Here is a 27949-nt window from a genome sequence, read left to right on the forward strand (position 1 = left end):
TTGACCTCCAAAAAAATTGTAAATATCTTAAAAAACGATAGCTGTACAAACAAAACTATTTACTGCACAAACAAGCACAAACGATTGACATCATTTTTTTGGTATGAATTTGCCTGTGATTGGGGGGGCTTTACAGCAGTGAACTACACTGGTTCATCTTTGATAAAGATGTTTTTACCGCCACATGCAGGATCATCTGCGTATTGCCTTGTTGACCAAAACAAACACTGAACAAAGATGGCCCCTGTTAATTATTTTCTTCTTGGCCCTGTTTAAGAAACATCCTAGATCCGCCACTGGTGTGGAGCATACACAGTATACATATTTATATACTGTATGTGTGTGCGTGTGGATACAAAACAATGTTTTGTTGGGATGGCATTTCCCCTGTAGTAAACTCATTTCATTGACATAGATTGGGATGATTTCAAATACTTTATTTGGTCAAAAAGTGGACATTTTTAGACACACACATCCTTTTTTTTTTTGGGAAAAGTTTAGTTGTCTTTCATCATCAGTCACAGCTGCGATGCAATACAATAAACCATGCTAACGTTGAATAACCCCTATTCTTTCTCTAGGCTTAAACAAGAAAACAATTCTACTTCAGGGGGAAAAAAAATCTAAGTATTAGAAAAAAAACAACATTAACAAAAAATATATAAAAAATGTACATGTTGTGTCCCTGTTCATTGACATTTGATGACGTTTCAGTACGTGACGACGATAGACGTCCAATCCGTTTGAACCGGGAGGAGCCGGATTGATTGGACGGAACGGAAGGAGCATTTAAGATGACGTACGCTTCAGTTCCAATTTTCTTGTCCACTGTGGAAAAACAGGGGGGAAAAAAACTTGTCAGCATTTGAACTCATTGGCTGCCATTTACGAGGCTAGATGTCCAATCCATTTTGACTGGAATAAAGGATATTTTTTCCACCTGGCACAACGTCATCTATATGAACTGTTATGTACTATAAACTATTATATTAAAAGTTATATTTTTTATATAATTATTTATCGATGTATTATTTATATTATTATTGACCATATGAGGCCAAAAGACAATACAAAAATCATCAAATTCAGACTAGAAATACGAAACATCACCCGTTCAAACAATATGAGTGCCCTCTAGCGGATAAAACATTTTCGACCATGACATAAAAACAATCCTTTTTCTTAGTCCAGGGTTCACTAAATCCGGAACTCGGTGCCACTTTTCCTGTCGTGTTTCCCAAAGTCTTCCTCCTCCAACACACCTGAATCAAATGATTATGTCATCAGCAACCTCTCCAGAAGCCTGATAATGATCCTGATTATTTTGATTCAGGTGTGTTGGAGGAGGGAGACACGGAAAACACGACAGGAAAAGTGGCCCCGAGGTCCGGATTTAGTGAACCCTGCCTTAGTCTATCGGTGCCAAATAAGAGAGAGACAGCGAGCCCAAAAGTGGTATTTGCAATGTGGCAAAATGGATTTTACCATGTGGCATTTTTTTCTTTGCCATGTGGCAAAATGTATTTTGACATGTGGCATTTTTTTGTATGTGGCAAAATGGATTTTGGTTTGTGGCATTTTTTTTTTTTTTTTTTTTTGGTATGTGGCATTTTTGGGGGATATTTAGCATTTTTGCAGGCCATGCACGTCCAAATTTTCCATTCATTTTAAATGGCAGAAAAACATGCGGCTGGGATTTTTGACATAGCAAAAAAAAAGCCACATGGCAAAATCAGTTTTGACACATGACAAAAGAATGCCACATGGCAAAATCCATTTTGCCACATTGCAAACACCACTTTTTGCCACATGGCAAAAAAAAAAAAAAATGCCATATGGCAAAATCCGTTTTGCCACATGGCAAATACCACTTTTTTTGCTTTCGGCCCAGCTGAAATAAAAACTAGGAGAGAGCTTAAAATCCAGAGTTTCGAGTCGAGGGGAGCGCTCGATCTCGATGTATAATTGGTTACATTTTATAGTGCTCTAATGACGCCACAAGAGTTTCCCTCTCCGTCAAAGTCGCAAAAAGTCCTGCACAAAATGGCGGCTAAAACGACATCGCAAGTCCTCTCCTCCGAGATGCGATAAGATTGGGATTGAAGTGACAGTAAACTGATGGGTGGACCTTTTACCTCCATGTAGGTGAGAGCTCAGCGGTCGTCGCAGACGGGTGGAGCCGAGGCTCGAGGGAATGGCATCATGGCGTCGCTATAGGGGGAGCTACTGAGCACGCAAACACAACAAGAAAATGAGAAAATACCCATGCGCTCGATGGCTTGTCAAGATTTTCAAAGTGTCAATTTTCGCCTTGATTGATTCCCAAAATGCAACAAAAGAGCCAGGTGGCAGAAGAGAGGATTTTTCATAAACGTGACGAAAATCCAGAAAGAAAGTGAGAATGATAAGGAGTGCCACAAGGTAAATTAAGTCGGAGCGGTAAAAACTCCGGTTGGAAAAACCGATGATTAAGGAAGGCAAGAAGTGAAAATAAAGAGCGATTCATTTGGATGAAAGAAATCCTTTACAAGAGCTGTTTGGGAGAGAAAAAAACCAACTCATTCGCTGCTATTGATGGCGCGAGATGAACCGGAGTTGCTTTTAATGACATTACACGTGACTTAGACCAGGGGTCCCCATCTGCCGGCCATTTGCGACCGGGCCGCAAAGAAAAAAATTATTCAATAACGACCGCATTCTGGCCGAATGAACCCTGTGCCCCTGGTTAACACACCAATATCTGTCTACTCTAGATATAATACTACGGGATAGATTACAATGTTGTCATAGAAGTACATTGATTGGACTGCTAGCACAGTACATCTTGTTCGTGTATATAATATATCTACGTGCGCTTGTCCTCGATAATAGCGTGTTACTAGGCCGCGGCGCAGCACATTTGTTCCCGGAAATAATTAGCCCCCACACGAGCGAAGATAACAGGAAAACAGACGTCTTTGGAAATATTTTTACGGCAAAAAGGATATTTTTTACGGCGAAAAGGGCACCTGACGAGCCTACAACCTCGAAGACCCACGAACTGCGAAGGAGTGGATTCGTGACCCGTTTGTGAATAAACAGAGAGATCGCAAATGACGGCGACCTTATTAAACGTACGTTTGAGACAACAACTCTACCGAGGTTCTGGATTAAAGTCATCCTGGAATATCCTGACATCGCGACAAGAGCGTTGAAAACCTTGCTACAATTTCCAACATCGTATCTTTGTGAAGAAGCGGGCTTCTTAATTAATGTTTAACGACAAGGCAAAGTCGCTAATGGTGAGCGCGGTGTGCAGCTGTTGTGTGAAGCTTACATGGCAGGATGAATCTGAGGAGAACTTTTCTACGAGTCCTTCCATGATCAAACGTAAGTTAATATTCCTTTCTTTCAAGAAAGTTTGGAGTGTTTACTTTGGAATCGCTGCATTTGCGCATTTTGCGGCTATGTTTAACGTTACGCGCATGCGCAGAACTGCATCGTTGCAATTTTTGATGGGTTGCATTGCAATTTGTCAGAACACCGGTCCGTGAAAAAAAAGACCCAAATAACACCGGTCCGTGGTGCAAAAAAGGTTGGGGACCCCTGACTTAGACACATTAGCAGGGATGCGAAGTTGCTAACATAGCAAAAGTACCCAAAATATTTCAGCTCTTGTATTGGACCTCAGTACTTCATTTTGTTTGGACTCACTCTTCAAAAACGTCTTCCGTGTCCATCCTTCGGTAGTATTTGGCCAGTTTGATAGAGATGATGATACTGGGAAGAAGCAGGATGCTGCTCAGTCCAAGTCCAAACCAGAATGTATTCTAGAGAAAGAGCAAAAGTTACATTTTAACTCACTGAAACTGGGTTAAAAAGTCAATTTAAATAAAAATAACGATATAGTCGTTTTAAACCTTTTTGATCCATTGATTGTGATATTGCTATTTGTCTTTGATTTTTGTATTAAAAAAAAAAAGTTAAAAAGGACAACAACATAACTGTTTCTTATTATTTTGGGTGATTCAACTGTTGGGAATGAAAATGAAGTTGCTAGAGACGAGAATATGACCCACAACGGACGTCATACTCTTTATGGCCACTGGGTGGTGCTCGCCGACGGTTGGTGCTATTCAGTTTCAGTTGATTAGCACACATCTTGTCTCGGCTCGCTGCTTTGCTGAAGCTTTTTCACTTTATCCAAGAAGAAAGCGGTAGAATATATGCATAAAATATTAAAGAATTGGGACTTGGGTCAATATTGACCATTTGCGATCCAAATAAAGACGAAAAGGAAGTTGCATTGGCCGGGAATCGAACCCGGGCCTCCCGCGTGGCAGGCGAGAATTCTACCACTGAACCACCAATGCTGTTGTTATAACTTGACAGTTTGGCAATTTCATAAACTACTAGTGCTATTCCTTACCACTGAGTCCGTAATAAAACTGCACGCGACAATCTCCATGCTGTCCACAATGTTGCTGATCGGTTTACACTGAGCCACTTCTGCAGTCAGCTGGAATCGCAATCAGAGTACAGTCTTGAAAAACAACGTCTGACAGCGATTTTTTTTTTTTTTTTTTTTTTGAAGGAAGAAAGCATCAATGAATACTCACAGAGTTGTGAACCCAGTTTGTGTACTGTCTGAAGTATCCGATCAGACTTTGGACATACTTTTTGCTTTCCTGCACACACAGACACGCACACAAGCAAAGTCAATTTATTTCATTCAGACGTTCTGAGTTCATTTTTGGCCATTATCAGGTCATTCCCCTTGTTGATTTCGGGTCACCTTCTGTTCATTTTGGGGGCATTTCTGGTGACTTCCTGTTGATTATGGGGCATTCCAAAGTCACTTCCTGCACATGTCTGAACATTTCCAGGTGATTTTAGGGCATTTCTGAGTCAATTGATTTTGGATTACCTGGAATGTCCCCCCAAATCGGCTCAAAATCAATATGAATAATGATGATTGGCCTGTAAATACCCCCCCACCCCCCAAAAAAAGAAACTTCTCAGACAGACTGCGAATGCTTTGGTTTTAGGGCCATTGACGGCACTCGATGTCCAATTCATTTTGACAGCATATGAACGTTCCCGGGCCAAATGAATCGGGCGTCTCGCGCCGTCGATGCTTGCAAATGAGCTAACGTAGATTCTGCTGTTCTAGTAAAACATTTCCCAGTGATGAGGACATTTGCGTACTTGCTTGACCACATGCGAGGCGTTGTTGCTGATCAGGTACTCGGCCGCGTCGATGGCGCTCAGGATGTTGGTCACCTTGACCTGGAAAAAGGTCGAGGGGAAAAAAGTGAATTCAAAAATCGAGTGATTAAAAATGATGCAGATAAAATTCCAATGAAGTATTCTACAAAATGAAATGTAAATGTATACATATTTAGGAAAGTTAACTTGTCTACATTATGTGTAAAATATAAATATGCAAACTTGTTATTAATCATGACAAAAGTGAAATAAAATGCCTAACGCAAAAAACTAGTGTCTATATATTTCTTAAAAAGAATAAAAATTTAAAAAGCATCAGGGAAAGCTGAAAAGAAAGTATAAGATAACCAAAAAAGAAAAATTACAAATGTAACGAGAAGTCACGTAAAATAAAATTGTTCATTTATGTAGAATTGTACATATATGTATATTTGTTTAAAAAAAACCATACTTTATATTTCTATACTAAAATACTATAAATTGAAATATATATATATATATATATATATATATATATATATATATCCTTGAGAATGGAATAAAAGCAAAGGAAAAAGCTGGGGGGGTGTAAAATACAAAATGGTCAAATGAATGTAAAAAGTCCTTTTCAGAGCAGCCGAGCATACATTTTCAACGAAAAATGAAATGATGCTCTTCTCACCGGCAGGTCACCGGAGGTTTTCTGCAGCTGCTTCACACTTTGACTCATGGTGCTCTGCACAAAAACAAAACATCGCACAACTGCCATTTTTGTCCTGTTTATGAAGAGCTACACGTTACATCACCACGGCACAAAAACAAACCAACGACAACAACAGCCACTGCTACAAAAGCGGCTTACCCTGGCACGGACGTATTTCTGTCATGGTCAACGAGAGGAAAAGACAAAGTCATATACGTCGTCACGTGAGTGTATAGTTGTTCGAATGAATGAAATAGTGCTGGGCGAAATGGGGAAAAATATTTCATCGTATCATTGCTTTTATACACCTTATGTTTGCGTCATGCGGTGATTTATCACATCTTTCCTTTGCTGGAAAAGTCTAGTGGCTCTTCTGTCTCATTCAATTTGCAAGTAAGAGCACTTCAGTTTACATTCATAAAATAAATAAGAAATGAATCATTAAAAAATAATATACACACTATAGAGAATATTTTTAAAATAAGAAAAGTATTTTTCTTATTTTAATGAAATGTTATTTGTTAGACAAATACAGTTCAAAAAGATATAAACGGAGGAATCTTTACAAATGATGGTCTTTTCGTTTTGTTATATAAAACTTGTATTCCTAAAATTTTTCATTTTTGAAAAACAAAAAAAGTTAATAGTTAAAAAACACTAAAAAGAACCAAATGTGTAAATATTGTCTATTTCAAAACTGTATTGAATATGTCATATATATGTTCAGTTATCATTTATTTTTTATCAAAAATATTTTTCTCATTTTTATCGTTTATGATTAATTCATGTATTGATTGATTTATTGTTTTTTTGCCCACTATTGATTATTTATCGATTTGCCGTCGCAACCCTACGCCGCTTGTTCAGCACAGTTTACATTCTAACATATCATTAAAAATGGAATTCATGTCAATAGGTGATTGTGTTTTGGTAATACGTAATATCATATCGTCCAGCACTCAAAAAAAAAAAAAAAAAAAAATGGGCGTATAAACTGGACCGTACCATGGCTTGCTCCATGGGGACTACCAGTTCTCTGTGAATCTGTCGAATGCTGCTGGCGTGACCTTTCAGCGCATTTTCCAAAGCGCCGCGTGGCTGGCAAAACACATCAAAAGTCAAGCCGACAGCAAAATGCTTTCCATATGTAGAAGAAAAAAAATCAAGTTGCATTGGCCGGGAATCGAACCCGGGCCTCCCGCGTGGCAGGCGAGAATTCTACCACTGAACCACCAATGCCTGCTTTACAACAGTGTTAACGTACCAACTGGTCAGCTTGTCCTTCCAGATCAGCAGCAAAGGTCAAAAGGTCCACAAGTGTGATTCCCTTGTTGACCTTTGAGATAAAAAGCCATTTGTTTTCAAGTTCATGACTTCCACACATCAGCACCGAAACGGTTGGTCCGCCCACCTCCGCTAGGTACGCTTCGTAGTCGATGATTCCGATCCCCGCGTTGGCAAAGTTAATGAGGTTGTCTCTGCCTGCCTGCTCCAGCAAGGTGATGTCCTGCAGATCCACCTGAACGCTCTCCAAGACTTTGGCCAAGTCTTTGTTGTACTGACGATGCCGAGAAACATCACAAAATTTAAAGGTGCTATGAAATGACTAATGTCACGTAAAAAAGACAATTTGGCACTTAAATCTGGCCGTTATTTACCATTTTCAAAAAATAAAAAGCATATCAGTCTCAAACATCAGCTTACAAAATCGCTTATCGGCCCAATTTACGGTATTTTTTCAAAAATCAGCACCGGCCTTCGAAAATCCCATTTGGTTGCGATCGGATACTTGCCACGGTTCTGTTGAGGAAGGAGTTGATGTTGAACATGGTCTCCAGCTGCAGAGCGTGATAAAGGCCGTTGTTGTCGTGGCATTCCCTGAAAAAGACACTTGTTCTGTCAAAAAAAAAAAAAGTCCCCGACATATTAAAAGTAATGCGGATTTACCTGTACATGCTTCCCAGCGTCAAGTCAATGTTTGGGTTCTGAAACAGCATCCCGGGAAGGAAGTTCTTCTTGGCCGGGTGGACCAAGAAAGGCGTGTCGATGATCTATACGCAAAATACGTCGATACTTAATGGGCCGTGCATGAACTATTTTGATAGACAATGAACTATCCTCCAAATAAATTGTCTAAATTTGTTTTTTTGAACCATTGCTTGCCCTTGATCGCAATAAACGTCCAACCCATTTGAAGTGGGAGGGCTGCAAGCCAATGAATATTCGCTGCCAAATGGATTGGATTGAATGGATGTCTACAAACTCGCGTCGATTCACGATTGGACGTCAATCATCGTCAATGGCACGGAAAGAGTGAATATTGTCCTTTGTATTTCATTTGAAAGTTTTTGTTGTTTAAATAACATTTTTTTCACATTTGTTTGTTCCAGGACGGTGAGGGGCATAAAGCTTCTATACAGAATTTGAAAAAAAAATTACGGTTCATTGGAAATTTGCCAAAAACTTTCCCATTTATTTCTAATGGGAAAATTTCCCATTCCCTTCCAATAGAATTTACATTGCCTTGATGCCATCGATGGCCTTGTATTTCGAATCTATTCCATTGATGCCAATGTACTTGGACTCCATTGAGGCATATGTAAGTCGATTCCATTGACGGCCATGTGCGTCCAGATTTCTGATTGGGCCATGTATTTTAGGGCTACGCACATTAATACCATTGACGGCCATGTATGTGGGTTCTATTGATGCCAATGTACTTGGATTCCATTGACGCGCATGTAAGTCGATGCCATTGACGGCCATGGACGTCCAAATTTCCCGTTCATTTTCAATGGCAAAAAAAACAAATGTCCCCAAATCAACAGGAAATGACTAGATATCAATAGGATGTGTCCCCCGAATGCCCCCCAAACGACATGATAGGACCAGGACACGCACCCCCAAATGTCCCCAAATGACCTGATATGAGCAGGCCACGCCCCCCCAAATGTCCCCACATGACCTGAAATGACTAGGAGACGCCCCCCAAATGTCCCCAAATCAACAGGAAGTGATCTGATACTGTCCCCAAACTAACCTGGGCGGGGCTAAGATCCGTATCTCCACACAGCAAAGCCCCAGAGTGATTTTTCCAGAATTGGCAGTTTCTAGTTATTGATGTTATGTTTTTAAACATATATTTCTCTCTCAAAAAAAAAAAGCAAAATATTCTCCATTTCATATATATTATTTATACATTTTAAATAAAATATATGACTATTTTTTAAAATAATTGTTTGCTTCAATTTGATTCAAAATATATTAAATACAAAACGAGGAATTTTTATTGTTATAGTGATTTTTTTTATATTTTCACTATAAAACAAAAATGAAAAGCTATTTTGTTTTTCATTTTTGTTGAAAACTATAAATATTCTATATTTATTCGTTGTAATTGAAAATTTTTTAAAAAACATTCATTTTTTGTTTATAAAAAAAAAAACGGGGGGCTGTGAATAACGTGATTTATTCCAAAATCAACAAGTTGACTCTGTAAGAAATACGGGTGATTCGTTGTTACCTGAAAGAGCTGGCGGTTGGCCAGCGGCTCGCACAGCAACTTCTCCACGTTGCCGCCGGCGACAAACAGAGTGGTGACCATGCCCATCAACAGCCACGCGAAGATGAAAGAAAAGCCCACCCCGCTGTCGTGGAGACAAAAAGTTTTTTTTGTTTGAAAGGTTGTTGTTTTGGGAGCAACAAAATATCAAAATGACCAATGACACTTCATTTCCTCTTAAAGGTTGATTTTATTTTGGCTAGCGCAGTGGTTGTAGCAGTTTCGCCAGTGAGACGTGTCAACAATAATCACATGAGTCCGTGATACCAATCGGTCGTAACAATAGAGTCACACGACCGCAGGGATGACGCCGGCGTCTGTTCGATCACGTGGCGTTTTCAAAGCGCCATAAAAATAAAAGGACGTATTTACATGACCCGATTTCAAGCCCGGCACCGATAGACCTCAGGACACCGGAGATTTGATGGATTTCATTTGATGGTAGGAAATATGTCTTTTCCAATGGATGGCACTCTTACTTTTTGGAGTTTCATTTCTGTTGATTTTTCTTGTAGGTAATTTGACATTTTTTGTATTATTTTGGCCTTATATAGTCACGTCATAGTACACTATAATAATAACAGTTCAGACAGATGACGTTGTGCTGAAAGAAAAAAAATGCCATCGCTTGAAAAATATCACACTGTTACTTACAATGACTTGAATATTCTTTTCACACAATAAGAAGGGCAAGGAGCATCATACATGACTATACGCACCAGGCTCATCTTCCTCCTCTTCAACCTGTTGCCCTCTCGCATGCGCTAGCAGCCAAACAAACAGACTGTACTGTCACCACACTCAACTCAAGTGTGCGCTGAAATTTCACAATCCTCGTATTGGTAATGCCACAACATTATCACACGCGCCTCACTAAGTAATGTGTTCCCAGACATCTGCGTATTTTGTACCGTTACATCATATCAAGTCGACCATTTGCCTCCTAGTCTGGGTGCTGTAAATTGGCATCTACGCACTGTTACATCACCACTTATTCCCAATCTGTATTTTTATGTTAGCCTGATTGTACTTTGTTTGTGGGGCACTTTATGGCGAGGCTTTAAATCTCCTTATGCTCTGTACATTGACAATAAAGGCTATCTATTGTGTTCTACTTTTTACTTGTACTTGAGTAGTATTATTTTGAAGTAACGCTACTCTTACTCGAGTCAAATATTTGGTTCTTCTACCCACCTCTGTTTGCGGTTGATAGTTGAAGTTTGTGCAGATAAAGCATCGAGGTTGGATTTACGTTTAAGCGTCCGATCAGCGAATGTGGCATTCACCGACATACGGTGAACCCCCGCTTCTTTGGACGACCGTCTGTTTTTTCGTTGGTTCGCTATACGTACGCCATCAGCAGATTCCCTCCGGTGTTGGACAGGCAGCCGCGGGTGGTGGGCGTGGCCTGTTTGTCGTAGCCGCAAGTCCCGCACAGCAGGCCCAGGATGTTGAAGGACAGGATGAGGACCACCATGCAAAGAACCGCCACGCAGCCGATCCACCTGCGCAAAAAATAAATAAATAAAATAAAAGAATCGCTCGGAGACGGGAATCGAATGGCCTTTGCCGGCGAACCTGTAAAAGTCCATCTGGTCGATCTGCGCGTAGTAGGACTCGATGTTTTTCTGGCCCTGGTTGAGGAAGACAGTGAAATTGGCCAGCGACGCCTCCACCGGAAACATCTTGGCAAAGGCGTTGATCTCCGAGCCGATTTTGTCCAACATTCCTTTCACCCCTAAAGACGGCAAAAATAATCAAACTGCAATATTTACTTCCTCACTAGTTTAATTTTAAAGGAGGAAGACTCACGAGGTAATGCTGAAGTGGATGGAAGGCGGAAATAAAGAGAGAAATCCAAATAATAAAGCATGAATTCAACAATCAATTGAATGGCGGGCGGCAGTCGTTGTTGTGACACAGTTTGCGCAGGTACCTGCTACAATATTTTTGGTCTGCTCTTTAACCAACTTGGGTGTGTCGTTGAAGGACGAATAGCCCTGTAACAAAACAAAACAAAAACTATTGCTTTTACTGAACATCCAAGTGTCTTCAAATTTACAATCCATTTAGAAAAGCTATATAACAAGTTTATCACTATTGTCCGATCCATTTGTCGCCAATGAATCACCTTTACCATTTCAAATGGATTGGACATCTATAGCCGTAAATATCCGGGCTAACTTCTGACCTTCTGTATAATATTGCTGAGGTCCGTCTTCAGAACCGTGTGGACGTTCTCCAAGGCGTTCTCCACATCTGGTAACTTTCAAAAAATGATTAAAAAAATGTCAATTTCGCCCGTTTGTCGGAAACGCGGATTCGGTCGTCACGCACCTTTGAAAAGTCGGCGTTGACGCCCAGCTGGAAGAGCGTGGAGCGGATGGCGTTGCAACTGGGCGACACGGCGCCGTTGGTGCACGCCGGGTCCGACAAGGTGTTGGACAGCGACGCTCGCTCGGCGGACAGACCGTCCTTGAGTCTGTCCGAGCCTTCTTGAAGGACCTGCAGCGAGGAACTGACGTTTTCCAGGGCCTCCTTGGTCTCGCGCATGGCTGACAAACGAGAGGCGCAACGCAATTGGACGTCTATCGCCGTCAAAGACGGATTTGGGAGCAACACGCACGAAGTGAGGGAATGAAATACACCAGAGCACCAAGACCACTTGCACCGACAACACACAAGTTACCTTTGATTGCATTCTCAACTTTTGCTTAAGAATAGAACAAAAAAAGAGAAATATTAATATCATTCTTTCACGAATAACAACAACAACAACAAAATATTTCAAGAAAAAATTTTATAGTTACATTTATTATTTTAAAGACAAAAATAAAAAGGTAATAATACTTTAATAATGTAAAATTATCGCTAATATTATTTATATTTAAATGTACTATTACATGATATATCATAGCGATAGACTTATTACTATATCATAAAAAATAATTCAAATATATACAATGATTAGAAGTGTGCAAAATTTCCCATACTTAGATTATTCGCGATTCGGACGTGGGAAGATTCGAGAATGATTCACAAACATCCTAATTCCAATGATTGAAATATGCCAAGTAAAGCGGAACTAAAACACAGTCAGCGTGGTCTTCGGGACGTAATGAGGATTGGACCGAGAGTAAACATCCACAACTGATGCCGCTAGATAAACAAAAAAAACCGCTGGCAGCCGCTACAAATTACACCCACGTAATACTATGGTAGATATCACATGTATATAGAACTAGATGCAAAATGACAGACGTTAGTAAACAGCCGCCATCTTAAAGCAGTAGACTTCTCGAGAAGGCTCTGTTGTAGCAAACCTTCTGAGTGAACCTAATTAACTTTTGATCTAAAATACTCCTAAAACAGCAAAATCTTGACTTGAATCTATCTGTAAATGATGAAAGCGTTTTAAAACTTTCACATGTTGAAAGGGAGCAATTTGAACAACTTTAACAGTTGATTCACACCATTAAATGAATTGAATGCAGTTGAAAGCTGCTGACACAGAATGGAGACTTGAGTATTTTATTCATGTTTTGAACTGTTAACTTGAACCTGAAATAGTACTTTATTTAAGCCTGAGAGGATCTTTGTAACTAATGTACGAAACATTAAAAGCAGCTAATAGCTGGGGGGCATCAATAATTGATTTATAATCCAATCATAGCCAGTTTGAATCGTGATCGAAGCCTTCGGTGTGTCACGTGATGATTGGGTGCGTCGTGTCATATTCTGTTTTATTTTGAAGGCTTCATCCTCCTCATGTCTGTGCACTTGCCGTTCCTCTTGTTGGCGAATCGCCTATTGTTTCCACCTGTTCCCCATTACCCCTTGTGTAGAAATAGTCTGCGTCTCCCCATCTTGTGTTTTCCAACCCATGTCGTTCACATTGGTCTTGTTTAATAGTGTTCACAGTCATCTTGGGTTTTTCCTCCGTTTGGAGCGTTTTGTGTTTTTGATCATAGCCAACTTGTTTTTTCCCTCCAATTTGGAGCGCTTTGTGTTCCAGCTTTTACTCATCCCCGCATGTAAGCGGAAGAACCTTTGTTTATCAATAAATGTTTTTTGGCCTGAACTCCACAGCTGAGTCGGCCTCGCCACCTTTTCCTGACAAGGTGCCCCGAGATTCCAACCTCTACCATACATTTATATTAAAACGAGGCAAATGTAAAACATAAAATATAATTGATATTATTTTCATTTATTGTTATATAATAATAAAATAATAAGTAGATAAATATCTTACAAAGTTGTACAAAATGAAATATCTGAAGTCTGTACTTACATTTATTATTGATATTATTGCATCATAAAAAAAAAACAAGAATAAGCAAATAAATCAACAAATTTAAATGAAACAAATCAAAAATAAAAGTCAAGAAACCCTTTCAAAACATGGCAGAATGGATTTGCCGTGACAGTACCTCCCGCCATCCGCAAGGCCGTGTCCAGCGAGGGAACCACCTCCTTTTCCAGCTGACTGTAGATCCTCCCGCCCAGCAAAGGTCCAATGTCTATTTCCACAAAGCTCCGTTTTAGCCTGCGTACTCCAAAAATGGACGCTCGGTCACTTACTGTCCAATTCGGAGAGGACTTTATTCTTGGCCGTCACGTACTGCGCCGTCATGTATTCGATTTGCTGCCAGAAAACAAACCAAAAAAAAAAAATAAGAATTGGAATGTGCCTGGGTACTCGGTCTAAGGCAGGGGTCCTGGAGAGCTCCTGTCCAGCTTGTTTTCCATGTCTCCTTTAACACACCTGGATCAAATGGTCATCAGCAGGAGCCTAATAACGATCCGGATTATTTGAGTCAGATGTGTTGGAAACATGGAAAACAAGCCGGATAGTGGCTCCGGAGGACCGGAGTTGGTCTAAGGCGTGACGAAGCCGGCGAAGAGGCGCTTACGGCGGGCGTGTTGTTGGCGAACGTCTTCAAGTCTCGGATGTTGGTGTTGATGAAGCGCCGCGTGCTCTTGATGTGGGAGCTCATGTTGTGGTTGGCGGCGTGAGCTATTATTACGCCCAAACTGACAACACACATAAACACTTTTTTTTTCAACTAAAAAAAAATATTTCCTTTTTAAACTAAAACTAATTCTTGAAATGAATTACAGTGTACTTTTAAGATTTATAATTTAACAATATTTAAATGTAAAGGGCATAGACGTCATAATGATATTGACGGGACACGGGGCCGATTAACAGGGGGCCTGCATTGTTGGCGTGGCCGTCAAAGCTGACCGAGTGGAATCACTGACAAAGAGTTTTTTTGTTAAAAATTGTGAATAAATGCTTAAATCCCTGAATTCTTTATCGATATACGTATACACAAAACAGTCTCGATTCTTCGTTAAAAGCCAAAAAAGTGCAGTTTGAAGGTGGGGGGAGGTTGTGTGTGAGTGTGTGTGTTTGTGTATCAGTATTTGTACGTGTCTGTAGACAAAATAAGAGTCACAGAGCCCTGCAACCGGCCTTGGGAAGAGATCAAGGGCAAAAGATAGGAACATCTGCGCGGCTCTCCCCATAAGAAGGGAGGGGTGGGAGAAGATAAGGGTGTTCGGGAAAGGAAAATTACAATCAAATTAAGCCAAATAAATAACTTAATATGTCCAAATACTGTTGTTCTTCAGTCAAATTCGCGTTCCTCATGGCGTAGGTGAGACCTCAGGTCCCTTAAGTCATTGCCAATAGTGGCGGTCTGCCTCCACAGTTCCGTCACCTGGCGCAAGATAGTATCCACTTTTCTCCGTCCTTCCAGGGACCGGACCGTGAGTCTATGGAGCCGGTTCTCGGTCCGAGCCTCGACGCGATCTTCCAATGCCTTGAATTGCACCGCTTGATCCGTGGTCAATTTGTTGATTTCCTTGAAAGCTGCCGTCTTGGAAACTTTCCGGTCGAGCAGGGCACCTCCTAAACCGAGCAGAAGGAACCCCACAACAGTCACGCCAAACAGCCAAATATCCTCGATATTTTCCACGCACAGGACAGTAAGACACGCTGGTTTCCAGTGATCCCATGAATCTCTCACGTAACCAGCGGCGAAGGTGCCGTCCGGGCAAGACGGCTCTGCTGGTGCGCCGTGTCTTGTAGAAAAAATCTTTTCGATTGCGCTGATAAACCAACTAATCAGATCCATTTTTGTGTGAGAGACCAGCGCGGTTGATCCACAGAGGAAATACCAAAAAAAGCAGACAGACTGACTGGTGAAGAAGATAACAGCAAGCAGCAGCAGGGAGGAAAAACACGTCGAAGGCAGGAAGACGAAAAAATTCTTTATAGATATGGACGTAAAACAGTCTCGGTTCTTGGTTAAAAGCAAAAAAAAAAAAACGCGCAGGTAGCATTATTTTACGTAAATATTGCGAAGTATAATGCCAATGCTGTGGCAGCTAATTTCTCCCATTGATTTTTTTCACCTTTCAAAATGCACGCATGGTACCAAAAATATAATAATGACCTTGAATCCTCGAACAAATCACTCCTGAGACAATCCTTCCTATTTGTATGCAGTACAGCTTTCATTCTTTTTTAACCTAAATCCGGCGTTGGATCGCTGCATGTGACCGACTGCTAATAAATGAAGCGGAATGTTGGACGGCCCCCTTTGGGAAGCCGTGACGCAGTGTATGGGGAATGTGTCATGTCAACACATTATGAAGTCTATGCCAAAACAGTAATGAATAATAAAGGTGTCGCTCACACGATGAAGATTGTGGTGGCGACGAGCGTGGCGGTGAAGAAGCCTCGCCGACAGTCGGCGTTCTTTCTCTGCCTCTGGTGCATCTCCCCGCCGCAATTCTCGCAGCAGCGACAGATGCAGAAAAAGGCGCCCAAGACGGGGACCAGCACCACGAACAAAACGCCGATGGTGGCGCACACCAGGAAGCCCAACTCGTAGTAAACCCCCTGTGAGGTCAGCGCATACCAATAAGAAATGATCCAACATTTAAAGGATGTGAGCCAATATCAATTGCCTCGAAATCAACAGGAAACGGCCCCAAAATCAAAAGGGTGTAACCCGTAAACAGCCCAAAATCAACAGGTGGTGAGCAGAGATCAACAGGAAGTAACCTGTAAATGTTCCAAAATTACAGTGGTATGAAAAAGTATCGGAACCTTTAGTAATTTCTTACATTTCTGCATCAAATGTGATCTATGTCAAAATCACACAGATGAAAAAACGGTGCCTGCTTAAACTAAAACCACCCAAACATTTATAGCTTTTCATATTTTAATGAGGACAGCATTGAATGACAGAAGGGGGAAAAATAAGTAAGTGAAGTATTTTGTGGCCCCCCCCTTTGACAGCAATAACTTCAACCAGACGCTTCCTGTAGCTGCAGATCGGTCTGGCACATCGATCTTGGCCCATTCTTCTCGACAAAACAGCTGTAGTTCAGTCAGATTCCTGGGATGTCTGGAATGAATGTCTGTCTTTAGGTCATGCCACAGTATCTCTGGACTTTGACTTGGCCAATCCAGAACGTGTATTTTGTTCTTCTGAAACCACTCTGAAGTTGATTTATTTCTGTGTTATAGATAATTGTCTTCTTGCAACATCTATCCTCTTTTTGGCTTTAACTGTCACATAGATGGCCTCAGGTTTTCCTGCAAAACCTCCTTTTGAAGTCTGTCATGTTTGATTGTGTTCTCAGTTCTTCTTTCTTTTATGCAGCACCTGATTGAGCCAGATTGGCAGGGTAATGCGACACACCTGTGCTTGATTAGGAAAGCGCAATATTTAAGGAAGCCTGTCACCACCTGCAAGTGTCGGACTATTACATTCTACTTGCTTGCTTACCGCTGTGTACATGTTCTGGAGATCTCTTGCCTGTTACGGTTGTATCTTTTTGTTATCTCATTGCTGTTAGCATATTTTTGTTAGACTTTGCTGTTATTTGATTCAGCTTTTTCTGGCCATTGTTGCCTTCCCCTTAGTTCTCTCGCCGACTCGGTTCGTGCCCTTTTTGCCTTGCATTTTTCTCTCGCGTGTTTTGACGTGCTCCCTTTGTTCTCGTTTTTGTAATAAATACTTCTAATTTAAAAATCTGTGTTTGGATCCATATTATACGGTTCACCGTATCATAACAAAGTCATTCTTCTATTAATGATTGCAACTTGCCCAGGCCCTGAAATAGCAAAACAGCCCCAAATCATGATGCTCCCTCCACCATGCTTCACGGTGGGGATGATGTGTTGATGTTGGTGAGCTGTTCCATTTGTCCTGCACACGTGACATTATGTGTTACTCCCAAACAATTCAACTTTGGTTTCATCAGTCCACAAAATATTTTTGCCAAAACTTCTGTGGAGTGTCCAAGTGCCTACATTAAACGAGCAACAATGTTTTTGGTTTTTGTTAGACAGCAGTGGCTTCCTCCCTTGAGTCCTCCAATGAACACCATAGTTTTACATATACAGTGCCCTCCATAATTATTGGCACCCCTGGTTAAAATGTGTTTTTTAGCTTCTAATATTTTTTTTAAAATTCAAATAATATGGGACCTTCATGGGAAAAAAAGGAAAATCCAACCTTCAATACAAGTGCATTTATTCAGTGGGGAAAAACTCCCACATAAAGAAATAATTATTTGACATCAAATAATGTGTGTCACAATTATTAGCAGCCCTGGTGTTAATACTTTGTACAACCCTCTTTTGCCAACAAAACAAGGTCTGGGGACTGAGATGGCCATGGGAGGAGCTTGATTTTGTGTCCGGTGAACCATTTCTGTGTAGATTTGACCATACGTTTAGGTTCATTGTCTTGCTGAAAGACCCAGTGACGACTCATCTTCAGCTTACGGGCAACAGATTTTGATTTGAAATGTCCTGGTATTTCAAAGCATTCATGATGCCATGCACCCTAACAAGGTTCCCAGGGCCTTTGGAAGCCAAACAGCATCACTGACCCACCCCCATACTTCACAGTGGGTATGAGGTGCTTTTCAGCATGCGCATCTTTCGGGGCACGCCAGACCCACGTAGAGTGCAATCTTGGTCTCATCTGACCAAAGCACACGGTCCCAGACTTCAACTGGGACCAGGCTTCAACTTTTATTATTTGAAAAAAAAAAAAAAATTATTAGAAGCTAAAAAACACATCTTAACCAGGGGTGCCAATAATTCTGGAGGGCACTGTAGTTGAAGTGTGCACAGAGATATTGGACTGTGCCAGTGGTTTCTATAAATCTGTAGCAGACACTCTAGGGTTCTTTTTTACCTCTCTGAGTGTTCTGTGCTGAACTCTTGGCATCATCTTTGGTGGACGGCCACTCTTTGGGAGAGAAGCAACAATGCCAAACTCTCTCCATTTGTAGACAACTTCTCTGAATGTCGATTGATGAACATCTAGACTTTTAGAGATGGTTTTGTATCCTTTCCCAGCTTTATACAAATCAACAATCCTTGATCGCAGGTCCTCAGACAGCTTTTTTGACCAAACCATGATGCCCATCAGACAATGCTTCTCATCAAGACAATTCTTACCAGGTGTGTTTTTTTATAGTGAGCAGGGCAGCTCATCAGTGACTGGGCGCACACCTGACTTAAAATGTTTGGTAAAAATTAGTGTCAATTGCTCTTTAAGTCTCCTTAGACAGAGGGTTCATTTACTTATTGTTCCCCCTTCTGTCATTGTTTGCATACTATCCTCATTAAAATATGAAAAGCTATAAATGTTAAAGCAGACACTGTTTTTTCATCTATGTGATTTTGACAAAGATCAGATCATATTTGATGGTGATTTTATGCAGAAATGTAAGAAGTTCTAAAAGGTTCAGATACTTCTTCAAATCACTTTAACTAATGATCTAGAAATGATCCAAAATCCACAGGAAGTGATCTACAAAGGGTCGTGACCAGAGTGAAATCATTCCCACAAAATTGTTTCAGAAATGGCACGAGTCATTCGTTACCACGTTAAAATTACGTTTTTTTTTTGTTTTTTTTAAATACCAAAAATATTGACTTGCCCAATAAAGGCTTAACATTACCTCGAGAAGGAGGACCACGTTGTCCGGCTGCATTGTGGAGGAAAAAAACAAAAATACAATATCATTCAACTGTGATATAACTTTGCACAACTTTCGAAAATGAAAAATAACCTTTCTCCATTCGTCAAGTTTGATCCCGCCCATATTTTGCTGAATGACTTTGACAATCAGATCTGAAAGGAAAGAATATGTGATTATACATTCATTCGCTGCCATTGGCCCCAACCAATATAATGAAAGCTCTTTTTTAATGCTTCTGCCGTCATTTGAAATGGGTTTGGCGGGAGTGTGAACATTCGCCGACCATCCCTCTCACTTCAAATGGATCCGTCGTCCATGGCAGCCAACTGAACAGTCGCTAAAGTGGAAGACTATCATTTTCTTGTCTTGCCGCAAATGGAAGGACGTTGTTGTTGACGTCCATCTGTCCCCGTGGCAATGTAGGTCAGCCAATGTTCAGCTTACCTGTGTTTGGCCCCTTCCTCCCTCCAGCAGGTAAACACGCACGCACACTCAACCACTGCACTGTTATTTACATGGTGTAAATTAAAAAAAAAAAAATTTTGAAAAATTAAAACGATCATATTCACAGTTTTTTTTATATATATAATTTAATTTTAATAAGGAGAAGATGTAGTTTTTCCCTTTTTGATTATTTCAAATAATTTTTGAAATAAACAATGTTTTAAAGTGAATATTTATTCACCCCCCTCCATAAAATAATAAATAAATGATGATACATTTTTAAAAAACAAAGAATATTTTCAGTTTTCCCCATTTTTTTTTTTAAATAATTAAAAAAAAATTTTTTTTAATTCAAGATTATTTACTGTATTTACCCATTTTAATTAAAGAAATGAATACATACATTAAAAAAAGAATACTGTATTTACTGGGGGTTTGTTTTCCCCCTTTAGTTTTTAGTAGGACCACCTGACCCTTGTGAGTATCAATGGTACGGAAGATGAAGGAAAACGTAAATAAATAATTTGAGAATGAAGAAGATTTATGCCAGGCAGGAGGTCTAGAGGATGTAGTTAACGAGGACATGAAGGTGGTTGGTGTGAGAGCAGAGGATGCAGAGGACAGAGTTAGTCGCTGTGGTGACCCCTCAAGGGTATGGCCGAAAAGAAAAGAAGTATTAAAAGGCATTGAGGACACTTAATCCACAATGAAAATAGTTTCCGATTTGGTGAAAGTGTTAAACAAACCACGTAAGAAGCTTTTGCCAAGTCTGTTTATTTATTTATTTATTTATTTTTTTTGCGTCGCAAGCGCAGGGCACCACCTGTTACTTTTTTCCCGCAGCTTCTTAGTTAGCCTTAGCCGCAGAGGGCAGCTAAGCTTGGACAGCTTAGTTGGGTAAACCCAGCGGGAGGGGGAAGAATTCATTCAGCTTGGATCCATCCACAGAGAAAAGGACTCCTTGTCCATCCAGTGGTAGCCCCGAACAGTAAATTTACTCCCGCTAAAGTGGAAACATAGTCTGGCTGGATCCTCGACGATGACCCGCTCCAACAGATTAACCCGGGGTGACCTCAAAACCGCCTCGCTTGAACTCATCGGCCGCCGTGGACGACGCTCGACGTCCCGTCCATTTGGACCTCCCGGTTAACTGAACATGTTCTGATTTCATTTGAGTGTTATTTATTCATTTTTAGATTTTTTTGTCAAGATTATTTGATATTTAATGTTTCGAGGAATACAAATGATAAAAACCGTAATAACTGTAAACATTGTTTTGAATTTATTTATTTGTTATGAATTATTCTATTTATTCAAGCCTGTTAACAGTAGATTTTCTATTTATTTTACTTTTTTTTTTTAAACCCCAAAAAAATAGTTTTGACCTTTTTTTACTTTTTTCAAAGACTAAAAAGAAAGGGGAGGGGCTGTAAATACATATTAATAAATAGTATACATAAATACCACAATTTCTGGACTATAAAGCGCACCTGATCATAAGCCGCACCGGCCAAATTTCACAAAATTTTAACAAATAAAACCACATACACGTGGTACTTGACTTTAAGCCTCAGGTGTCCATATCTTAAATGTTACACAGAAATATTTAATTGATCAAAAAGATATTTATTAACCTAATAAACATGCATCAACATCACCAACTCGTGTTGTCTGAATGTTTAAAAACAAACTAACTTTCTGAAAAACAGGTCACTACATTTGCAAAGATACATAATCCACTTTAACTTGCCTACTAAACTTGAAGTGGATGAAATCCTCTTAAAAACGGTTAACATCCAGCGCTAGCCCTTATATAGCAGCTTTCTTGTAACATACTGTGGCAATAAAGTCCTCCGAATGTCAGTTGAAAAAGGCTAATCAACGCTAGCATCGCGTTCTCTTGTCGTAGCAATAGCGAATGCCCATCCATTTAAAATTGTTCTTTTGTAGCAGCAAATAGTATCAGATGGAACCACATTCATCTATAAAATCCTGGGTTTTCCAGTAAGTCTGACAAGCTTCTGGCAAGCTTTATTGGTGCAAGTGTAGCGGCTGAGAGCTATGTCATGGCAAAATTTGGAAAAGCCATTCTTTTAAAACGTGTAATAATCCATTTTTCCCCCAAAATGTTTTACAGGAAAATATGAAGCTTGTTTGTCAAAAAAAAAAAAAAAAAAAAACATGAATAAGCTGCTTCCTTATAAAAGCCGCAGGGTAGAAATGGCGAGAAAAAGGTAGCGGCTTATACTGCAAAAAATACTGTAGTAGAATCATAATAATATGACTAAAAACTGCAATTTCTGGAGAAATTACTCTGGGACTTTGCTTTGTGGAGATACAGATCTTAGCCACGCCCAGGTTGGTTTGGGGACATTTCGGGGACAATATCAGGTCACTTCCTGTTGATTTGGGCACATTCTGGTCATATCAGGTCATTTGGCGACATTTGGGGGGGGTGTCATATCAGGTCATTTGGGGGACATGTCCTGTTTATATCTGGTCATTTTCTGTTTATTTGGGGACATTTATTTCTTTGCCATTGAAAATGAATACGAAATTTGGACGTCCATGGCCGTCAATGGCATTAAACAAAGTAAATGTCATTGAAAATGAATGGGAAATTTGGACGTCCACGGCCATCAATGGCATCGACTTACATATGCGTCAGTGGAATCCAAGTACATTGGCATCAATAGATTCGACATACATGGCCGTCAATGGCATCAATGCAATGTAAATTCCATTGGAAGTGAATGGAAAATTTGGAATGGCATTCCTGTTAAAAACGAACGGGAAAGTTTGTGGCAAATTTACGGGGAACCGTAATTTGTTTTTTTTCCGGGCCAACGGAAAATTTTTCGGGGTCGTTCAAAAAAGTCCCCGCGTCGCCCGAAAATTCAGACTGTTTCAATATTCGAACGGTGCCGATCGGTCAAACGGTTCGGGCTGTGCGGCACGCTGAAGAAATCCCATTCAAAAAAAGAAATAGAATTTTACAATCTGGGTCTTTGCAATGCGTTGTGGTAGTTAGCGAAAGACAGATATTGATCATGCAAAAACCCCCACTGACGGCAATTGAATAACCGCTTCCAGTCCTAACCCAGTTAAAACGGTTTGGACGTCTATTGCCGTCAAAGTGAAAATAACGTCTACTGATCTAGGTAACGATTCCATAGGATTGCGGCACCTGTGTTACGGCGGCATATGGTCTGGCTGGATTAAGGTTTTATGCAGGTGACTCGCCCTAATCGCTGATCTGTTAATTGATTAGCCAGCCAGGCGGGCCTAACCCCGCCCGCGCTCCAAAAACGGCAGCGACTTAAAGGCCTCCGATCCTATCGCCAACGTGACCGCTCGCGTAAAGCTAACGGATACGCGGCGTGACTAAGAATTCATCGACCGGAATGCCGCTCATGTGACGGAACCGCGGCGTTGATGCCGATGGACGGCGTTAATCCCATCGTACGTTGGCAGAAGGAAAAGTCATAGACAACAACCGGGTCCGCGGGATCCGTACCGAAAGTGAAACTTAAAAGTTTGAATTTGGAACCGCCATTTTGGAGGTGCATGGATTTCAGGGGAAAAATAGCTTGTAAAGTACACACACACACAAAAAATCAGCAACAGACACCAGTTTTGTCAGTCAACATGACTTGTCTGTCACAGCAGGACACATTGGAGTAAAGCAGATTTTGGAGACAAAATCCGAGAAAAGGAGCTCGGAATGTAAGAGAGAATAGAAAAATCAGCACCCGACACCAGATTGACTTGTTAAAGTGAAATTCAGGAGAATTGTCTGTCATTGCAAGATCCATGAAAAAGTCTCAAGAAGCCATGCTTGAAAATAAACAGAAAGTCAGCCATGTTGGACTAACGCAGATCTTTTTAGGCCAAAATCCATGAAAAGGAGCTTGGAAAGGCAGAGAAAAATGATCAGCCCCCGACACCAGATTCACCTGTCTACGTGAAATTTGGTAAACATGTCTTTCATAACAAGACCCAAGAAAAAGTCTCAAGAACCTATGCTTAAAAATAAAGAGGAAGTCAGCCACGCTGGACTAAAGCAGCTTTTTATGGCCAAATTCCATCAAAAACGAGTTCATATTGTTGAGCCTCTGATACCAGTTTTGCCAAACATCATTAGAGTTGATATAGGCCTATCTTTCGTAGCAAGATGCACAAAAAAATCTCAAGATTAAACAAGAAGTAACACATACAGTGGTGGTATGAAAAAGTATATCTGAACCTTTTGGAATTTCTGACATTTCTGCATAAAATCACCATCAAATGTGATCTGATCTTTGTCAAAATCACACAGATGAAAATGAAGTGTCTGCTTCTACTAAAACCACCCAAACATTTATAGCTTTTCATATTTTAACGAGGCTAGCATGCAAACAATGACAGAAGGGGCAAAAATAAGTAAGTGAACCCTCTGCCTAAGGAGACTTAAAGAGCAATTCAAACCAATTTTTACCTAATTGAAGTCAGGTGTGTGCCCAGTCACTGATGAGTGGTTTAAAGCTGCCCTGCCCACTATAAAACACACACCTGGTAAGAAATGTTTTGAGGAGAAGCATTGTCTGATGTTCATCACGGCTCGGTCAAGAGAGCTGTCTGAAGACCTGCGATCAAGGATTGTTGATTTGTATAAAGCTGGGAAAGGATACAAAACCATCTCTAAAAGTCTGAATGTTCATCAATCGACAGTCAGAAAAGTTATCTGCAAATGGAGAGAGTTTGGTACTGTTGCTTTTCTTCCAAGGAGTGGCCTTCCACCAAAGATGATGCCAAGAGTTCAGCGCAGAATACTCAGAGAGGTAAAAAAAAAAAAAAAACCTAGTGTGTCTGCTAAAGACTGACAGAAATCACTGGCACAGTCCAATATCTCTGTGCAAACATCAACTATATGTAAAACTACGGTGTTCATGGGAGGACTCCACGGAGGAAGCCACTGCTGTTTAAAAAAAAGCGTCGTTGCTCGTTTAATGTTCGCAAAAAGGCAATTGGACACGCCACAGAAGTTTGGGCCAAATATTTTGTGGACTGATGACACCAAAGTTGAATTGTTTGGGAGTAACACACAACGTCATGTGTGGAGGAAAAATGGAACAGCTCACCAACATCAACACCTCATCCCCATCGTGAAGCATGGTGGAGGGAGCATCATGATTTGGGGCTGTTTCGTTACCTCAGCACCTGGAGAACTTGCGATCATTAATGGAAGAATGAATTCAAAAATTGATCAGGAAAACCTGAGGCCGTCTGTCAGACAGTTGAAGCTAAAACGAGGATGGATGCTCCAAAACACAGAAGTAAATCAACTTCAGAATACACGTTCTGCAGTGGCCAAGTCAAAGTCCAGACTTGAACCCCATTGAGAAGCTGTGACTTCAACTACAACACAAAATATTAAATGTGATGGTTCACTTAATAATTTTCCCCCTTCTGTCATTGTTTGCACACAATCCTCATTAAAATATGAAAGCGTCTAAATTTTTGGGTGGTTTTACGTAAAACAGACACTGTTTTTTTCATCTGTGTAATTTTGACAAAGATCAGATCAGATTTGATGGTGATTTTATGCAGAAATATGAGAAATTCCAAAAGGTTCAGATACTTTTTCATACTACTGTAGCAGCTTTTTGGATCATAAACTCCACAATAAAAGGGTTTCAAAACTTGTCAAAAACGATGCTTTTGATCACATTTAAACCATAAAAAGGAACAAACAACGACCAGGATGTCATTATCTACCGTTAGCTAAACAGTGTGTAAAGAGCATACATGTGTAAATAGCGCACAGACTTTGATGGCACACATTTGGACTTTGTTGTTTAGTGAGTGAATTGTGTGTGTGTGTGTGTGTGTGTGTGTGTGAGTGTGTGTGCGTGTGTGTGTGTGTGTGTGCGTGCGTGCGTGTGTGTGTGTGCGAGTCATTCCGCGTCTTCACAACCCCTTTTTCAAGTGAAACATTTTTATGTTTTAACTGCAGTTGGCTTTGAATATTTTTCAACAAAATTCATGCATCTATATATATGTGTGTGTGTGTGTGTGTGTGGATTATAAATTAAAATCGACAAAGCAGTATGTGTCAAGAATTCTAGGCATTTTTAAAGTTTTTTCCCCTAATTTACATTTTTCTTACAATGCAAAATGAACATTTTAGAAATGAAACATGACAAAATGTCATTATACAAGCTAACAGAAAAATCGTGGCAAGACTAGCTAGTGCGGGGGAAAAAAAAGTTTATTCTCTTTTCCTTCACATTATAAAAACAGTCGAAAAGATAATCTCACATTGTAGAAGTGCTGCATGTGAATTAATTTAAGGAGTACTCGAGCACCCCCAAAAGTGCAATTCAAACACAGTGTGAACTTTGATCAATTGAAAATAATTCCCGGATAAATAAATCTGCTTTTCTGAGTCATTTCTGGTTCTTAAAACTTTTTTCTGCTTGACAGAATATTCGTTCCTGTGTTATTTATTATTTCTTGTTTTTAAAGTAGATTTTCCCTCCACAAACCACGACTGCTGTTTGTTTTCATAGCATGCTTGCTGTTTTGCTTTTCTAACTAATTTCTTGACTTAAATTGTAATTCATTATTTTCAAAAAATATCTTGGAGTCATCTTTATAACGGAGACGTGCGCTTCGTAAAATATTCAGAATAAAAGAAAAAAAACTATTCAAAATACCCAGGAAAAAAACTGTATTGAACATATAGATCTGAAAAATATTCAATAAATGAAGGAATAACTTTCTTTCAAAAAAAAAAGAAGAAGAAAAAAACCTGGAACTATTCATTTAAAAAAAAGAACTTAAAATAAATAAAAGTGCCTCCGCTCTCACCTGTTCTATATGTATTTTATTTATTTATTCTTTATTTTTGTGATGGTAAGGATTTTGAATGTTATAAAAATGCGGCGCGTGCACGGTGATTTCCACATATCTGACCTTTGGGGAAGGAGTTGGGCTGGACCAAGTTGAGAAAAGCGTGGACCATGTGGAAGAGTATCCCGATGGCCCCGGGCTCGTAGTAGGCGTGGGTGTCGTAGACCGCCGCCGGGACGAAGCCGAAGCTCAGCTGCTCCACCGGCGGCGGCGAGCGCTGCCAGTTAGGGTCAGCCCTCGACTCGCCCTGCTTCGGCAGCGGATTCTGACCGCTTCCCGTGTTGCCTTCGGCGGCGGAAGTCCCCCACCAGCACAGCAGCAGGACGAGCCACCGTGACCACAACATGTCTCCGGCGGGGCTAAAAAACAATCCGCGAGTCGGTCGATATGTAAATCCAAAGAAAAAGAAGAAGACACCTGTCCGCTCCAGGTTCAAAGCAAACACGTGAAGGGAAACTTTTTCTCTTCGGCTCCGTCCGGACTCTGGCCGCGCATCTTCCCCGGGGATGTCGCTCCTCGGGCCGGCTGGAGTTTAACAGAGAAGCCTCCCGTCTGTCACTCACCGCGGGTTGAGCTGTAAATCCCGTTTGATACGAGGGAGGGAGGGAGGGAGGGAGGGAACGTCACAAAGTCGCCTGCGGAAAATTAGAACGGGAGAAAAGATTGCTTCCAGCTTGCAAATGTACTTAGGTATTTGTAGAAATATAATCAAACAAATACTAAAATATTTTTTTAGTTTGTTAGTTTGATGAATTCCAGGAAAATAGAACGATAAAATGTTGACGGTCCCTTGAGTTACGACAGGCACACCAGAACTCGATACTGTATTGCACTGGCATTTTAAATGAATGTATATAAAAAGATCATGAAAGTGAATTTAAAAAATATATTTACATATGTTCCCCTGGTCTATTAAAGTTTAATACAAATAATTAAAAAAAAAACTACTTAAAATAGTCACAATTTAAACTTTTAATCCTAAGAGTTAAAAATACTTTTTGGTTTTTAATAATAAAATATTGAAAACAACAGATTAAATATAACATTTACTGTAAACAATTCATTCAAAATATTAGGAACATTAAAAAAAAACATTCATATACAGTTTGAATAAAATGAGTGAATCCGAAGGAATG

General features: G+C 40.2%; 1 protein-coding gene and 2 non-coding genes across 5 annotated transcripts; all 3 read right to left on the minus strand.

The window, feature by feature from the left end:
* prom1b (prominin 1 b) lies at positions 1-27368 on the minus strand. 3 transcript variants are annotated; one of them, XM_057844166.1, is made up of 28 exons: positions 26877-27368; positions 19566-19627; positions 19455-19481; positions 16160-16365; positions 14366-14486; positions 14034-14097; positions 13883-13972; positions 12142-12165; positions 11790-12007; positions 11644-11718; positions 11389-11452; positions 11265-11273; positions 11031-11190; positions 10805-10957; positions 9414-9537; positions 7838-7941; positions 7684-7768; positions 7302-7448; positions 7155-7226; positions 6896-6988; positions 6050-6067; positions 5870-5923; positions 5188-5268; positions 4599-4667; positions 4409-4498; positions 3694-3809; positions 2136-2226; positions 1-828 (listed from the first exon to the last, which is right to left on the minus strand). In XM_057844166.1, exons 1-27 carry the CDS (start codon positions 27157-27159, stop codon positions 2154-2156), a joined length of 2682 nt encoding a protein of 893 aa, XP_057700149.1. In that variant the 5' UTR covers positions 27160-27368; the 3' UTR covers positions 1-828; positions 2136-2153. The 3 variants fall into 3 exon arrangements, with proteins under 3 accessions (XP_057700149.1, XP_057700151.1, XP_057700150.1); XM_057844167.1 differs by lacking the exon at positions 6050-6067 and having other exon boundaries at positions 3-828; XM_057844168.1 differs by lacking the exons at positions 6050-6067; positions 12142-12165.
* On the minus strand, positions 4282-4352 carry trnag-gcc (transfer RNA glycine (anticodon GCC)). The gene has a single exon. It is a non-coding gene; the product is annotated as a tRNA-Gly (tRNA).
* On the minus strand, positions 7059-7129 carry trnag-gcc (transfer RNA glycine (anticodon GCC)). The gene has a single exon. It is a non-coding gene; the product is annotated as a tRNA-Gly (tRNA).
* Positions 27369-27949: the final 581 nt, after the last annotated feature.

Source organism: Corythoichthys intestinalis, chromosome 8 (genome assembly GCF_030265065.1).
Source record: "Corythoichthys intestinalis isolate RoL2023-P3 chromosome 8, ASM3026506v1, whole genome shotgun sequence".
Lineage (NCBI taxonomy): Eukaryota > Metazoa > Chordata > Actinopteri > Syngnathiformes > Syngnathidae > Corythoichthys > Corythoichthys intestinalis.

Excerpts from the sequence above, each read along its gene's own strand:
- prom1b (XM_057844166.1), bottom strand. The coding sequence starts at position 27,159 with ATGTTGTGGTCACGGTGGCTCGTCCTGCTGCTGTGCTGGTGGGGGACT. Across the intron at positions 14,098-14,365 it reads TCGCCAACAACACGCCCGCC|CAAATCGAATACATGACGGC; the intron begins GTAAGCGCCTCT and ends GTTTTCTGGCAG. Across the intron at positions 10,958-11,030 it reads GACCAGATGGACTTTTACAG|GTGGATCGGCTGCGTGGCGG; the intron begins GTTCGCCGGCAA and ends TTTTTTGCGCAG.